This window comes from Dendrobates tinctorius, unplaced genomic scaffold (assembly GCF_039654945.1).
Source record: "Dendrobates tinctorius isolate UK_male_01 unplaced genomic scaffold, ASM3965494v1 ptg000104l, whole genome shotgun sequence".
Taxonomy (NCBI): domain Eukaryota; kingdom Metazoa; phylum Chordata; class Amphibia; order Anura; family Dendrobatidae; genus Dendrobates; species Dendrobates tinctorius.
This window is the reverse complement of record NW_027361772.1, coordinates 18,356,056-18,373,560: the sequence shown is the minus strand read 5'-3', so window position 1 is coordinate 18,373,560 and position 17,505 is coordinate 18,356,056. Positions and strand designations below refer to the sequence as shown.

Here is a 17,505-nt window from a genome sequence, read left to right as displayed (position 1 = left end):
TGTCTGTGGACCCAGAATGTTCTTCTAGCTGCTGGTCACCATCATTACTCTCATTCATTAGCTTAATAGTACTTATCATATTTGAAGCATTGTCAGTTACGACAGAAAGAACTTGCTCTTTTTTAAGTTCATAAGTCTTGCAGAACCTTTTCCACCAAGACCTGGAGAAACTCACTGGTGTGATGAGCTTTGGTGTCTTTTACTGCCAATGTCTTGGTAACTATTTCATTTTTGTCACAAACAAATCGGACATTGATGGCAAAATAGTTCACTCTGTGACGTGTGCAGGCATCCATTTTAAGAAACAGAAAGCGTCCCTTGAGAGTTTTTTTTAAGTTCTTCCTTTTGTTTAAAAGCTTCTTCGATTACTAATTTTCTAATACTCTCTCTCTCCAGAGAAACGCCAAGCTTGCGGGCCATTTCCCCATTCAGACACATAAAAGCTGGTCGTGAAAATAATGAAACAGGCACACTATCCTTTACAACAAGCTCTATGATCTGTTTTTTAAATGTATCTACTGTCATTGTCACAGTAACTTTGTCACTGACAAAATATCTTGCAACTGATGGCTGCAAAGTTCTCTGCTCCTTTGTTTGGCTGGAAGAGCTGGGCACTGGTTCATTAGTTTGGATGCAGTCTTTCTCATCCACTGCTTTCAGTACTTCTGGATGAAAGCGCTGTAAATGTCTCTTTAGATTAGAAGCTCTGGTAGGAGCATTTTTATCTTTGCCTGAATATGCACTCATCTTGGCTTCACAGCATTTGTTTTCGTCTGGATCATTTGTCATACACTGACAGACATAATGTTTTCTATCTTGAGTGATGGTGAAATGTTCAAATACAGCTGATTTAATGTGATGCTTCTTTGACATTCTCAGGTTTTTAATTCTGCATTCACAATCCAAATGACAATTGTTTTTCCTAAAAACAATTGTACAAAATTATTGCCAGGTCGTACAACTGATATAGTGGTCAGTAATACTGTTATTATTCCTCATGTACTCACAGTTAACTGATGCAAAGTTTGTTGAAAGGATAATACTTCTTACAGTCTTCCTCTTCTGAGTAGCAGGCAGCTGTGAGATGCTTGGAAGATGCACACCTAGTATGATCTAGTCTAGAGGAGGAGCTTTACTACTAAGAATTTGCAACACATTTTCACTTTCAGTTTCATACATTGTAAGTAGGGGGGTTGGGGCAGCATGAGGTTAACCAAGTATAAGATTAGATAAGGGCAGTGGAGAACAGTGACACACAAGTAAGAAATGTCTCTATCTCCAGCAGAACTGCTTATCACTGTTGTTCATAGTTTGATAGAACATATATATTTGAGTAACATTTATAAAATTCATATGAAAGTTCAATTATGAAATATTAATACATTTTTTTTTAAAGCTGGAGTCGGTACATTTCTACCGACTCCAACCAAAACTAACTCCGACTCCACAGCCCTGCATTCACCCCCTCTAAAATACCAATTCTGAAATATATTTTCTTGGAACTGTGCCGTTCTTCTGTTACTCCTGGACATGAAAGAATAAATGGGAGCGTTCCCATAGACAGTCTGACGGATGTCCCATCAGTGATTACGGACTGTGCAGGGGAACGCCCTGTTAATTGAAATTCCATAGATACATCGCCGAAATAAATTATTTTCATGGGGATTACAAGTTTTTATTAAAACAGACTTGTCACAAGAGCAGTCAGGCTCCGAGTCGCTGAGAGTCACATGATTTGGGTTAAAGAGTTTCCATGTGGAGATGCGATGGCACTGGACTCCCCATATTCAGTGCCGGAGCCTCATCATACACGTTAAATAACACAATTCTTATGTAACAGCTTTACATGCCATATACCTAACTACTAACCCTCTCACACAGCACACCACAATCTGTATCACCATGACATCGCAGCGTGAACAGGACTAGGGTCAGCCGGCGGCGATCACTCGCTGCGATCCTTCGGCTCACGGTATTTATACTGGATGTAATCAAAGATGTCTTTCTCGCTGTCAATTGGAAGCGGTTCACCTGCAATTCCTAGGAGAAATAAAGGAGATGTATTTTTCACTTCTTATAAAGGTTATTCCTACCTTCATAGACAGATATTGTCAGCTGGTACACTTTAGCAATTTACTGTTTATTACAATTTGCATCCGTTCTAGAGATATTTAAAGTTATGTTTGCACCTGGTTGCCAAGGAGTCCGACCACCTCTGCTGCCTGGCTTTCAAGCGCTATACTAAAACTGGCTGGGATGAGGAAGGAACGACGCGTGCGCAAGCAATCCTGACTGGCAGCAAAACAGTGCTTACAAGCTCAATAGAAAAGAGCTTGTAAGCACTACAAGTGTTCTCTTTTCTAGCAAAAGTGGTTGGCCTCCAAGACAACAAACGGAAAAGAAAAAAAAAATTGTAATGTCTCAAGAAAGGCTGCAAATTGCTTGCATTTACGGGCTCTGACGAAAATATGCATGTATGCGGATGGGAATACGCCTTTAACCCAAATAGTCAATCATTACACTAGTTTTTATCACCCAGGTGAATGCTACTTGGTGGAAGGGAGAAAAACAAAAATTCTTCCAACCTGAGGTCAAGATTCTATCAAGTCTACAACTACTGACCTGTGATTCCCAGGGGGCGCAGTGTGTATTCATTCAGGGTGAAGCCTTTCTCCAGCGCATGGGTCCGCATATTCTTGTTAAAAATATCACTGCCGGTGAAATACAGCACCCCGCAGTAGTACTGATCCTTAGGAATCAACCTGGGGTAGAGACACAATACATATAGCCACATTTATAGCTTTTATATTGAGGGATGATCTAACCCCAAGATGGCACCTCAACTGCAGACAGGTGGAGATCTGAAAACAGGGATCAGTCAGGTGTTCGGCCGCTGAAGCCACATGAGCCAAAACGGGGCCGTATACTGTTCAGTGAGCGTCCTCGAGGCTGCGGCTCCGATCCTATTCGAGATGAGGGTTGTTCTCATGTTTGGAGGATACAGAACCTCCTGTTTGCCAGCGGTGCTGCGCTCCTAAAGATGGACAGTCCGGACCAGCGACAGCTGTCCTGACCTGTACGCTCCCCAATCCTGGAGCCACCGTGCTCCTCAGATCCATTCACAAAGGACATTTTGGGATCCCGGTTTTCAGGATTGGACGGCCAGCCATCGTACATTGATAATTTATCGTGTAGACAGGTGATAAAATGTTCACAGAACAACCCCTATAAATTAGAGAAAAAACGAGGCCCAAAAGAGAAAAATCCCAACCCTTTTTGACAGGGGATGTGAGCCCAATTAACGTATCAATTTCCTATTTAGGGTATAGGGTAACGTTTCTCCTTGTGGAGTCTGAGTTAGGAGACTAATAAGCCATGCATGCTCCTTAATTTCCCAGAGAAGCATGCATGGCCTATAAGTCTCATCACATTGACACGCCAAGTCTGGCAAGTCACTCTCCACAAGAAGAAACCGCTTAGATCCCAGTCTTAGCCTCTCACGTAGCCAAATCAGATCTTATACTTTGCGCTGACGAGGAGGTAATACCCCGAAACACCATGTCTACAAATTGGAATTCTGGTTTGGCTTTTATCCCAAGTCATATTGCAAGGCTCATTAAAGAATCAATGTTGACTTTTAAGATCACTGCTTCCAATGGGTGGCGCTATAGTTTTAGACTCTGAACAGACAATTTGCACATTGTACCCAGGGTATAATATATAAAACCGCTCTCAATCAGGGTCGCGCTCTCAGCTATATATTACGGTGCTGCATTTACAGCGCCCTGCGCCCCGGACCTGCTCCGCTACATACATGATATGTAGATATCAAGCGACAATTCCATAAAGAAAAGTGGAGGAACAGATGAATTGTGATCACGTCGTCCTGTGAAGCATTACCGTATATCAAGTCTGCGGAAGGGGAACTGTTTGCCTCCCTCGGACGGCAGCCGGCATACACCCTGCGGGGAAACACAAAGCAAGAGGAGGTCTGGCAGAGAAGATTTAGGAAACGGCTGGTTGAGTTTTCTAGTTTACAGCAATTGAGCGAAAACCGTTCACTGACAGCAAGCAGAGATCTGGAGTTATGAGCAATTAAAGCACAATAATATATATATTTTTTTATAATTTTACCGAGAAGCTTTTTACTGTGCGTGAAGATCAGTGTGACTTCTTACAGCGGGAGGTACTCAGTATAAGCTTAGTATTAGGCGGGGGTCAGATGGTTGTATTTCACAGACTGGCCTGATCTAGGGTCTCCTGACCCGAATTTACAGCCTCTGAGGAATCCCGCAGTCAGTCCAGGAATTTGTCATGAAATGCGACAGTCTGAACCCTGACCGCACTGAGAATGGTCCTAAAAGGAGAAGGCTGAAATAAAAATGGAGTCTAATCAAATTTGGCCGAATACTACGTGACCCTTCACTCCGGTACTGACTCGACGTTCTATTCAGGTCTGAGCTGTAGTACCAGATATGGCCACAAGGACAAGAGTGGTGCTGTTTCCTGAAACTGGGGCTGAAGCTAAACATACAGTAGATCTAGAGACTGATAACCTGGGACGCGGCACCTGCCGCCTCTTACCATGAACTTGGTGTCTCCTTTCACCAGGGTGTCCGTGATAAAGCTGCATTCCTCCAGATTCTGCACTACCTGGTGCAAGAGGTGCGGCTGAGAACAGAAACAAGGGTATGGTTATTGCCCCCCGGAGTAGACCCCGTCCCCATCACAGGCAGAAGTACATCAGACAATGACCAACTCGCAGGTCTAATATCGCCTGGGAATTTCTCACACAGCGTCTGTTACACTGGCATCATTACAGAGATCTGGATCCCAACAATTCTCCACTTTCATCTCTTCCTTTTTACCCCATTTGGTCTCATAAAACAACTAAAACAACTAAAACAGCATCTCCTCCCGTGGGATCCTCATTTCAAAACAGAGACACACAACAAATGAGCGTCTCAGGAGCTCCTCTAATCTGCCTTCTCATTGTCCGGTGTCTACCTGCAGCAGGAGCCTCCCCCCTCTCTGCCCACCTGCAGCAGAAGCCTGAACGAACATCCCACCCAAGGCAACCCAACCAGCGTCCCCCCCACCTTCCTAAAAAGCAACCCAACCAGCGTCCCTCCCACCTTCCTAAAAAGCAACCCAACCAGCGTCCCCCCCCCACCTTCCTAAAAGGCAATCCAACCAGCGTCCCTTCCCTCCCAAAGGGCAACCCAACCAGCATCCCCCCTCCCAAAGGGCAACCCAACCAGCGTCCCCCCCCTCCCAAAGGGCAACCCAACCAGCGTCCCCCCCCTCCCAAAGGGCAACCCAACCAGCGTCCCCCCCTCCACCTTCCTAAAGGGCAACCCAACCAGCGTCCCCCTCCACCTTCCTAAAGGGCAACCCAACCAGCGTCCCCCTCCACCTTCCTAAAGGGCAACCCAACCAGCGTCCCCCCACCTTCCTAAAAGGCAACCCAACCAGCGCCCCTCCCAAAAGGCAACCCAACCAGCGTCCCCCCCCTCCCAAAGGGCAACCCAACCAGCGTCCCCCCCCTCCACCTTCCTAAAGGGCAACCCAACCAGCGTCCCCCTCCACCTTCCTAAAGGGCAACCCAACCAGCGTCCCCCTCCACCTTCCTAAAGGGCAACCCAACCAGCGTCCCCCCCACCTTCCTAAAAGGCAACCCAACCAGCGCCCCTCCCAAAAGGCAACCCAACCAGCGTCCCCCCCCTCCCAAAGGGCAACCCAACCAGCGTCCCCCCCTCCCAAAGGGCAACCCAACCAGCGTCCCCCCTGTCAAAGGGTAACCCAACCAGCGTCCCCTCCTCCCAAAAGGCAACAAAACCAATGTCCCGACACTCCTAAAGGGTAACAAAACCAGCGCCCCCCCTCCCAAAGGGCAACCCAACCAGTGTCCACCCCCAAAGGGCAACCCAACCAGCATTCCGCTCTTCCCTCAAAGGGCAACCCAACCAGCGTCCCCCCCTTCCCAAAGGGGCAACCCAACCAGTGTCCCCCCCTTCCCAAAGGGGCAACCCAACCAGCGTCCCCCCCTTCCCAAAGGGGCAACCAAACCAGCGCCCCCCCCTCCCAAAGGGGCAACCCAACCAGCGTCAGAATGGAGACATTATAGTTATATTAGATAAGCTGATACAAGACAGACACACAGGCAGAGACAGACAGGCAAACATGAGATAAACAGACAGACTGATCACTGACCTGTTTTGCAGAGTCCGACATGAAGTCCGGGTGAGTTAATAAAATATCCATATCCCCACTGGACGCTGCACCTGATGGTGATGAGAAACATAACTCTGTTAGCAATGTACTGATGACGGGGGCGGCTGCGCTCCAGACGGACCGAGGAAATCCTGCCACCAATCAGAATACTTGGAGATTGGCTGATGGGATCGTAGGGTGGGCCTTTGTTGCCCCACTGCAATATGCAAACTGTATGGGGACAGAAGATCTTATTAACCGCTTCAGGACCAGGTCATTTTTAATTTTGCACTTTCATTTTTTCCTCCCTTCAGAGCCATAGGGTTTGCATTTTGTGCAAGTTTTAGTTTGGAGTGAAAACTGGGAAAAATGCTTCTAAAAAGTCTCGCAGTGTAAATGCAGCTGTGCATGACCATCCATATGAATAGATGACATGTAATACTGCTTTTCTCCAGCAGTGGTCGCTGTAAGAAGGCTGTATGTAATTGGCTGTAATTCCCAGCAATCACTTTCAATAACGGGGGCTCTACAGTGTCAGCCGGACCCATGGAGATGAGAAATGAATACCTCGTCTGTAGCTGCCACACACTGTAGCAATGTATTCAGGGTCCAGGATCTCCACCTTCTCAAGGACAATTTCCTGGAGAAAATAAAAGAAAAAAAAAAATGAAAGTCGACAGACAAGAAAAACACAAAAAAATTAAAGGAAAACATCTGCTTCCTGCTCTCTTTCCTGGCTCAGCATGTATCCAAAGTCATGTATGAAGGTGGTTAGTTGAAGATATCAGATCATTAGCCAAGCCAACCCCCTTCTCTTTCTCTAAGCCAGCCATGACACAGAAGGGGGGCTGGCTGGCTGAGTTAAAGAACTGAGCAAGCCCCCTTCTCTGACATAGCTAATTCAGAAAATGAAAAATGGGTTGGTTTAATAGCTAAGCCAACCCCCTTCGCTTTCTATTAAACAGCCATCATAGAGAAGGGTGACTGGCTCAGTTTAATCACCAAGCCAGCCCCCTTATCTGTCATAGCTAACTCAGAAAATGAAAGGGGGGGGGGGGGGTGTTATGTTTCATTCAATAGCTAAGCCAGCCCCCTTCTCTTTCAATAAAATAGCCATGATAGAGAAGGCTGGATTTCTAAGTTTAATAGCTCAGCTAACCTCCATCTCTATCAAGGCTAGTTCGTGGGAAGAGGAGGGGGCTGGCTTAGCTAATAAGCTTCATACAAACCACAGGTCACATGGCAACGAAGTAATAGAGAAGGAAGCTGTCTCCCCCATCAGGACCATGCTTGGCCGAGTAATACATGAGCTGTACCTGCATCTTCAGCATCTCCTCCCGTGGGATCCTCATTTCAAAATCTTCAAAGTATCTAAAGAAAAAAAAAAAAAAAAAACATGGTGTGTCGCACACATCTTGTAAATGGCCGAGACCACTGGACCCCATTTGGAAGGGACTTGATAGACCACTTATCACTACAGACTATTTCATAGAGGAGGTTTCATGAATAACTATTAGATGTTATTAAAGATATCAGAATGAAAAACAAAGAGGAGGTCTACATTGTCAGGTCGGAGGGAGGGTGACCCTCAAGATAATCCCACCCCCCCCCCCCCCCCCGAGACCCCTGGTAAACCCCATTATAAGCCATGAGGAGTGATCTCCGTCACACCGGCCCCCCGACAACCTGCAGGGACACTCACTTCAATCCAATCTTCTGGTGATGATTCAGCTTGTGTTCATTGTTTCTTAGGTCTATGAAGAGAGGAATGATACATTACTGGTCGGTGCGCCATCTGCTCGAATAATATTTTCAGGCCCCCGCAGCTGCATGTCTTGTGCCTGTTCAACAGCCACAAGACATGCAGGGATTGTCTAACAGCCCCGAGACATGCAGGGATTACCTAACAGCCCCGAGACATGCAGGGATTGTCTAACAGCCGTGAGACATGCAGGGATTACCTAACAGCCCCGAGACATGCAGGGATTACCTAACAGCCCCGAGACATGCAGGGATTACCTAACAGCCCCGAGACATGCAGGGATTACCTAACAGCCCCGAGACATGCAGGGATTACCTAACAGCCCCGAGACATGCAGGGATTACCTAACAGCCGCGAGACATGGAAGGATTACCTAACAGCCACGAGACATGGAGGGATTACCTAACAGCCCCGAGACATGCAGGGATTACCTAACAGCCACGAGACATGGAGGGATTACCTAACAGCCGCGAGACATGGAGGGATTACCTAACAGCCGCGCGACATGCAGGGATTACCTAACAGCCGCGAGACATGCAGGGATTACCTAACAGCCGCGAGGCATGCAGGGATTACCTAACAGCCGCGAGACATGCAGGGATTACCTAACAGCCGCGAGACATGCAGGGATTTCCTAACAGCCGCGAGACATGCAGGGATTACCTAACAGCCGCGAGGCATGCAGGGATTACCTAACAGCCGCGAGACATGCAGGGATTACCTAACAGCCGCGAGACATGCAGGGATTACCTAACAGCCGCGAGACATGCAGGGATTACCTTACAGCCGCGAGACATGCAGGGATTACCTAACAGCCGCGAGACATGCAGGGATTACCTTACAGCCGCGAGACATGCAGGGATTACCTAACAGCCGCGAGGCATGCAGGGATTACCTAACAGCCGCGAGACATGCAGGGATTACCTAACAGCCGCGAGGCATGCAGGGATTTCCTAACAGCCGCGAGACATGCAGGGATTACCTAACAGCCGCGAGGCATGCAGGGATTACCTAACAGCCGCGAGACATGCAGGGATTACCTAACAGCCGCGAGACATGCAGGGATTTCCTAACAGCCGCGAGACATGCAGGGATTACCTAACAGCCGCGAGACATGCAGGGATTACCTAACAGCCGCGAGACATGCAGGGATTACCTTACAGCCGCGAGACATGCAGGGATTACCTAACAGCCGCGAGACATGCAGGGATTACCTTACAGCCGCGAGACATGCAGGGATTACCTTACAGCCGCGAGACATGCAAGGATTGCCCAACAGCCGCGAGACATGCGGGGATTGCCTAACAGCCACGAGACATGCAGGGATTACCTAACAGCCCCGAGACATGCAGGGATTACCTAACAGCCGCGAGACATGCAGGGATTGTCTAACAGCCGTGAGACATGCAGGGATTACCTAACAGCCGCGAGACATGCAGGGATTGCCCAACAGCCGCGTGACATGCAGGGATTACCTAACAGCCGCGCGACATGCAGGGATTACCTAACAGCCGCGAGACATGCAGGGATTACCTAACAGCCGCGAGGCATGCAGGGATTACCTAACAGCCGCGAGGCATGCAGGGATTACCTAACAGCCGCGAGACATGCAGGGATTACCTAACAGCCGCGAGACATGCAGGGATTGCCCAACAGCCGCGAGGCATGCAGGGATTACCTAACAGCCGCGAGACATGCAGGGATTACCTAACAGCCGCGAGACATGCAGGGATTGCCCAACAGCCGCGAGACATGCAGGGATTACCTAACAGCCGCGAGGCATGCAGGGATTACCTAACAGCCGCGAGACATGCAGGGATTACCTAACAGCCGCGAGACATGCAGGGATTTCCTAACAGCCGCGAGACATGCAGGGATTACCTAACAGCCGCGAGACATGCAGGGATTACCTAACAGCCGCGAGACATGCAGGGATTACCTAACAGCTGCGAGACATGCAGGGATTACCTTACAGCCGCGAGACATGCAAGGATTGCCCAACAGCCGCGAGACATGCGGGGATTGCCTAACAGCCACAAGACATGCAGGGATTACCTAACAGCCCCGAGACATGCAGGGATTACCTAACAGCCGCGAGACATGCAGGGATTGTCTAACAGCCGTGAGACATGCAGGGATTACCTAACAGCTGCGAGACATGCAGGGATTGCCCAACAGCCGCGTGACATGCAGGGATTGCCCAACAGCCGCGTGACATGCAGGGAGTACCTAACAGCCGCGTGACATGCAATACAAGTCTATGGGGGAAAAAAAAAAAAACAGTGGGCAGGAGAGGTCTATAAATCCCATCCACATTGCTGGAACTATGAAACACTGCTTATTTGATGCAGCGAAAATACGTAACAAGCAGAACCTAAAAAGGAAAACAACCGTAAGGACCAAGATGAAATGTCTATGCAGCACCGTTGGGTGCTCAGGAGGTGAAAGCTCCCCAGATCACATAATTTTCTGGGTCGGCAGTAGACATTTCTACAATGAAGAGGTCTTACGATCAGTGCTGACACAACGTTGCGTCATGCCATTACTGATGTAAAAGTTCCTTGTGGTTTGGCAAGTAGTAATATATCACAGTAACAGTAAAAACATCCGACGGGAACCATTACCATCTAAAGTCTTGATTCCTTCTTCCACCAGCTTCCGAGCAGCCGCCGGCCTGTGCCACGAAGAAAAGCAAAGTATCAGAAGAAGCTTCATTTATAGACGGATTAAATAAAAAAAAATAAAAGTAATAAATGAAATGGGTGGACTACAATACCCAGAAAGATGGTCAAAATTAAGATTTACAAAACAAAAGACGTCTGGGGATACACAGGACAGATACCGGACTGCGCAAAAATGGAAGGGTTTATATTTATCACATAACAAAAGGCAAAAAGAATGAGCAGAAGAGAAATCTAAAGTCACCTCAATGTTTGGGGACCGCACTTTGCCTTCAACAATAAAAACAAAACCAGTGTACATAGAAATGCACGGGATGACATCACAACCTGGTGAGCCTCCCAGCAAGCAAATTCACCAACTCCAATAAACTATAACATAACAGAGGAACAGGAGTACGCGGTGACAACAAAAGAAATACTTTTTTTTATATAAATATAAATGTTTATTATGCATACAAAATATATAAATAATAATACATGATAAGATAATAGTAGTGCACCAAGGAGCATGCGGGCAAAACACAAGGGCCACCCCTCTGGCAAGGCAATCCTATGCAAGCAAATACTCCGGTCAAATGACCGGAAGGAAAAATGTAAAAGGCTGGTCAGAAAGTTCCCATCATGGATCGCAATAGTAACGTGATATGTCTTGAACAGCCAAGGTTAACAAATTAACAATGCAGCTTACCGGGATCTGAGAGGCCAGAGAGGGAGCCCCAGGGCCAGATGTCCACCCCCGACGCGCGTTTCGCGGGCTCTGAAGCCTGCTTTCTCAAAGGGATAGACAATAGACAATAAAGACAAAGACAAATGCAGCTTGTTTTATTTATTTATATATTTTAGTATTGAGCTTTATATCACTTTGTACTATATGCCCATTGTCTATATTGTATTTTTGTCATGTTGGTGCATATATTTGCATTTGTCTTTGTCTTTATTGTCTATTCTGCCTCTATTTTTAGTTTTGTTATATTATGATTGTAGTTTCTCCTTATCTTTTGGGTGTTTATTTTGTTATATTATTATTGGGGCGGATTATCTGTCCTCATATGTATTATGTACTTTTTGGTTGGTCCATATTTATTACTATGTTCTATGGTGGCAGACTTTGCTGAGCCAAGGTGGTTGTGCGCGTCCGCGGTGGTGGGCGCCTGTGTTCTCTGGCTGCAGGGCGTCTTTATGCCTCCATGCACACCAGGATAGCTTCTGTCCCGTCTGTGCATGAGATGGCATGACGCCCGGGCTGTGTGGAGGACCTGGCGCGCACACCGCGCATGCGCCGTTACAAACCACTGTCATTGGCTCTTCTGCATCACGTGACCTACTACATGAGCTATTTTAAGGTCCTATTCTTCACCACTCACTATCCCCTTGAGAAAGCAGGCTTCAGAGCCCGCGAAATGCGCGTCGGGGGTGGACATCTGGCCCTGGGGCTCCCTCTCTGGCCTCTCAGATCCCGGTAAGCTGCATTGTTAATTTGTTAACCTTGGCTGTTCAAGACATATCACGTTACTATTGCGATCCATGATGGGAACTTTCTGACCAGCCTTTTACATTTTTCCTTCCGGTCATTTGACCGGAGTATTTGCTTGCATAGGATTGCCTTGCCAGAGGGGTGGCCCTTGTGTTTTGCCCGCATGCTCCTTGGTGCACTACTATTATCTTATCATGTATTATTATTTATATATTTTGTATGCATAATAAACATTTATACTTATATAAAAAAAAGTATTTATTTTGTTGTCACCGCGTACTCCTGTTCCTCTGTTATGTTATACTTTGCCTTCAACGTAGCATCAGATCTTCTAGGTTCTTCTTGTACAAAGTCAGGGACTTTGTACGATTATATCAGGATCCTGACAGCGCCGGCGTACAGCCACTGTAGGGACCCCTGGGGACCTGGACAGCCAGAAAGTATAGGTGCACAGGACCTGCGGGCTGAAGTTTAACAAGTCGGCACGGGACCTACGGTCATGTGACTGCAAGGGGGCGGGGCTTAGCGTCCTGCTTTCAGAGAAGATAGAAAACTCAGTCGGGCAAAACGGAGGTCATTCACAGTACGGGCAAACGAAGTACAGGAGGGATAAACAGGTGGGAGGTCAGACAAAGCCAAAGGTCATACACAAGAGGGCGACGCGGTACCAAGGGGACGAGCAGAGAGAAGTCGGGTCACAAGCAGAGAGTCATACACGAGAGGTAGAGCAGTACAAGAGGGACAGGCAGAACTCGTAACAGGGACAGAACCGAATCAAAAGCAAACAAGCAAGCAAGATATCAGGCACAAGGCACACGTACGCACAAGGTCAACTAACTCACCCGAGGGCAGGAGTATAACTGACACCGGACCTAGGTCCAGTGAGCATAATATAGCCGCCCTCTGCCAGGGAGAGGCAGAATAATTAACCCCCAGTCAGACCAGGACGGGCCAAAGCAAAACCCCGTCCTGGATCATGACAGTACCCTTCTCTCAATGGGGGGCCACTGGACCCCCAGGTCTCTCAGGGTACTTGGCGTGAAAGGCCCGGACCAACCGATCCGCATGAACCGATCGAGCAGGAACCCACGAGCGTTCTTCAGGACCGTAGCCTTTCCAATATACCAGATATTGAAGGGCACGACGGACCAACCTAGAGTCGACAATTCGTTTCACCTCGTACTCAGACTGCCCGTCTACCAAAACCGGTGGTGGGAAGGTGATGATCCCTCCCCAGCGGACCTCACAGGTTTCAAAAGGGCCTTATGAAAAACATTTGGGATCCGCAGAGATGGCGGGAGACGCAACCGAAAAGCCACCGGGTTAACTGCATCGGTAATTTCATAAGGACCGATAAACTTGGGTCCAAGCTTCGCAGAGGGGACCTTGAGCCTTATATTCTTGGTGGACAACCATACCTTATCCCCAATCTGAAACACCAGTCCCGCGGACCGTTTTGTGTCCGCAAAAAATTTAAATTTGTCCTGGGCCTTTGTAATGTTACTCTGGACCTCTCGCCATACCTCCCCCAACCGCTGGATCGTCTCATCCGCCCCAGGACACCCAGAATTCAAACGGGAAAATTCCCCAAAATGAGGATGGAACCCGTAGACTGGTTAATGCGGTTATTAAATGCAAACTCGGCCAACGGTAACACAGAACACCAATCATCCTGTCGGGCTGAGGTCAAGCAACGCATAACTTGCTCCAGAGACTGATTGGTCCGCTCAGTCTGCCCATTAGTCTCTGGATGATAAGCGGATGAAAAGGACAGACCAATCCCCAACCTCTTACAAAAAGCTCTCCAAAATCTGGAAACAAATTGCACTCCTCTATCAGACACCACATTCAAGGGTACCTGTTGTGAGTTCATTTTTCCCTTCACCGTTGAGGTCTGATGAACTCCCTCCTCTGGTGAGGGAAGGTAGTGAGGCTGATTACCAAACACCTGGGCAGCTAGATGATGACTGGGTGGCTGGAATTGAGGACTGGATATAAGGCAGCCGACGCCCTTCTGCCTTGCTGGTGATCCTGCTGGATTCTTGGAGACCAGTCTGATTCCTGCGTCTCAAAGCTAAGTTTTTCTGCTCTGCTTTGTACACTTCAGTTTTGTTTTTGTTTTGCCTTGTTTTTTGGGAGTTCTGCCATCCCCGGCCGGGGGGAGCTGAATTCCATTTTTGTCTCTGATCTGTTGATCTTTTGCTCTGTCTTCAGAATATACCTGAGTGCTGATTTAGTCTTTTGAAGCCTAGCGACTTCAGGGCCTGTTTTTCCTATCAGTCGGTTGGCACATTTTGGATAGGGTTTTTGCGGATGGCAGACAGCAGCTTTCCTATCCTGTCCTATTTTAGTTAGCTTGGGCCCCATCATTTGCTCAACCTATCTTTCTATCTGTGTTAGTGTTTTCATCTTGCTTCACTGTCATTATATGTTGGGGGCTGCCTATTGCTTTGTGGTCTGCTCTGGGGCAGTTTAGTTTTTCCCCTTTCTGTCTTTAGGCTATGTAGTTCTCCGGCTGTGATCGAGGGGTCTAGGGTATCGTAGGAACCCCCCACGGCTACTGCTAGTTGTTGTGGATAGGTTCAGGGGTCTGCAATCCGATAGCTGCCAACCTCTCTGGTTTTTCTGGACTTAGCTAGTATTTTGTTTTTTCCTCCTTCGGTGACTCATCATAACAGGTACCCCATGCAACCGCACCACATGCTCAACAAACAATGTTTCCGCATTAGGTAGAGCTGCCAAAGGTACAAAATGTGCCTGCTTACTAAACCTGTCCACCACAACCCAGACGACGGTATTACCCTTGGAGGGGGGGGGAAGGTTGGTGATGAAATCCATGGACAAATGAGTCCATGGTCTCTCAGGAATTGGCAGTGGTACCAATTCCCCAGCCGGCCGGTTATGGGGGGGGTTTTCGCACGGGCACAAACATCACATGCAGACACATATTCCTCAACATCCGAGGCTAAAGAAGACCACCAGAATACTCTAGCAATGGCCCTCCGGGTGGCCGAGATCCCTGGATGTCCACCCAGAACTGAGTCATGGAACTCCCGGAGGACCTTAAGGCGAAGCTGATCTGGCACAAAAAGTTTGTCCACCGGCTTAGCCGGCGGTGCAGGAGACTGGGCTTCTCTCGTTCCAACATATTCAAAATACCTGCCACCACCACCCCAGGCTGAAGAATGGAGGATGGAGGTTCCGGGAGGGGGGGGGGGGGGGACAACGGATCTAGACTGCGTGACAAAGCATCCGCTCTGACATTTTTGGAACCTGGCCGAAAAGTGATCGAGAAGTTCAATCGGGAAAAAAAAAAGTGACCATCTAGTCGGTCTAGGAGTCAACCTTTTAGCTGATTCAATATAAGCTAGGTTTTTGTGGTCCGTAATTACGGTTATAGGATGGGCAGCCCCCTCCAAAAAATGCCTCCATTCTTCAAAGGCCAACTTAACGTCCAGAAGTTCTCGATTTCCCACATCATAGTTTCTCTCCACAGGAGAGAATTTCTTTGAGAAAAAGGCGCAAGGTCTTAAATTGGTCAAAGTGGCGGGTCCCTGGGACAATACCGCCCCCACCTCTGAGGCATCTACCTCAACAATAAATGGTTCAGACGGGTCCGGTTGAATAAGAACCGGGGCAGACATGAAACATTTTTTCAACAACTGAAATGCCGCTACCGCTGCGGTTGACCAATTCTTGATATTGGCCCCCTTTTCAGTCATGTCTGTGAGGGGTTTAACCACCTGTGAGAACCCCTTTATAAATTTACGATAGTAATTGGCGAATCCTAGGAAACGCTGCAGAGCCTTCAAATCACAAGGTGGAACCCACTCGACAATGGTCTGCACCTTATTAGGATCCATGCGATACCCTTCAGCAGACACGATGAACCCCAGAAACGACAGTTCCTGAACAAAAAAAGCCGGATTACTTACCGGTAATGCTCTTTTAATGAGTCCATGACAGCACCCAGTTGGAGAGAGGGATCCGCCCATAGGAACAGGAAACCTACAGAGATAAAAGAGGGCGGTCCGCCTCTCCCCCTCAGTTGGATTTCAGAGTACCAGGAGGACCGCCAATTATTAGGCCATTATATTATCCAATATTCTAAATTTATTAACTTTACAACTAAGAAGGGGTATATACAATATGTTAACTTCTAGGGAGGGTTAGTGAACGGGTGCTGTCGTGGACTCATTAAAAAAGCATTACCGGTAAGTAATCCGGCTTTTTACTCTTCGCCACGACAGCACCCACTTGGAGAGACTTTCAGAGACCTTCACCTGGGAGGGACCACCGTGCCGAGGACCGCTCTACCAAAGGCTAGGTCAGATGAGCATGATAAATCAAGCCTATAGTGATTATAAAAGGTAGAGGGTGTAGACCAGGTTGCCGCCTTACATATAGACTCGATTGCGACGTCTCCCCTCTCTGCCCAAGAGGAAGCCATAGCTCTGGCGGAATGTGCTCTGATACCCTCCGGAGGATTTTCATTGCTCTCGGAGTATGCCAGCCCAATCGCGTCTCTGATCCACCGAGACAAAGTACCCCTTGTGACTTCATATCCCTTCTTTTGGCCCTGGAAGGAAATAAACAGAGCCCTACTCTTCCTCCAGCTTCTAGACCTCTCGATGTATTATAATACAGCTCTTCTAACGTCTAGTGTATGGAATTTTTCTTCCTGTGGAGTAGAAGGGTTACTAAAAAAAGAAGGGAGATGGATCTCTTGTGACCTATGAAACTTCCCTGCTACTTTTGGTAAATATGAGGGGTCTGGTTTTAATATTAGCTGATCCTGGAATGTCAACAGAAAAGGGGGTTCTATTGAAAGTGCTTGTATGTCGCTAACTCTTCTGGCTGAGGTTAGTGCAACTAGCAGTACTGTTTTGAAGGATAGGTGTTTAAGGGATATTGTATCTAAAGGTTCAAAAGGCGGACGTGTTAAAGCCTCCAGAACCAGGTTTAAGTCCCAAGGAGGAACTCTAGGTATGTGTACCGGCTCACTCCACTCACAGGCTGAGATGAATCTGCCCATCCATCTATTGCCTGCCACATTATAACTATAGAGGGCCCCTAGAGCCGACACCTGGACTTTTAGTGTGTTACCAGATAGCCCTAATTCCTTTCCTTTCTGTAGGAATTCTAGGATCGCTGTAATCGGAATTTCTCCAGAATCAGGGCCTGTGTGGGACTCTAGGAATTTTCTCCATACTCTGGTGTAAATTTTTGTCATTGCCACTTATCGACTTTGTAGGAGTGTATTGACTAGTCCCTCCGAGAATCCTCTCGATCTCATCATTTCCCTTTCAAGTTCCAGGCCGTCAAGTGGAGACTGTCCACTTGAGGATGGAAGAATGGCCCCTGAGAGAGGAGCC

The 17,505-nt window shown here is 47.8% G+C and overlaps 1 protein-coding gene across 1 annotated transcript in view; it reads right to left on the bottom strand.

Moving 5' to 3' along the window:
- Positions 1–1,661: 1,661 nt before the first annotated feature.
- The window catches only part of POLB (DNA polymerase beta), a 31,764-nt gene continuing 15,920 nt past the window's right edge, over positions 1,662–17,505 (bottom strand). Inside the window, exons 6-14 of the mRNA XM_073588858.1 lie at positions 10,600–10,649; positions 7,916–7,967; positions 7,530–7,584; positions 6,781–6,853; positions 6,214–6,284; positions 4,585–4,671; positions 3,901–3,962; positions 2,623–2,762; positions 1,662–2,040 (exon numbers count right to left, since the gene is read on the bottom strand). Coding sequence (XP_073444959.1) covers positions 1,946–2,040; positions 2,623–2,762; positions 3,901–3,962; positions 4,585–4,671; positions 6,214–6,284; positions 6,781–6,853; positions 7,530–7,584; positions 7,916–7,967; positions 10,600–10,649 — 685 coding nt within the window. The 3' untranslated portion in view covers positions 1,662–1,945. The remainder of the gene's footprint in view (positions 2,041–2,622; positions 2,763–3,900; positions 3,963–4,584; positions 4,672–6,213; positions 6,285–6,780; positions 6,854–7,529; positions 7,585–7,915; positions 7,968–10,599; positions 10,650–17,505) is intronic.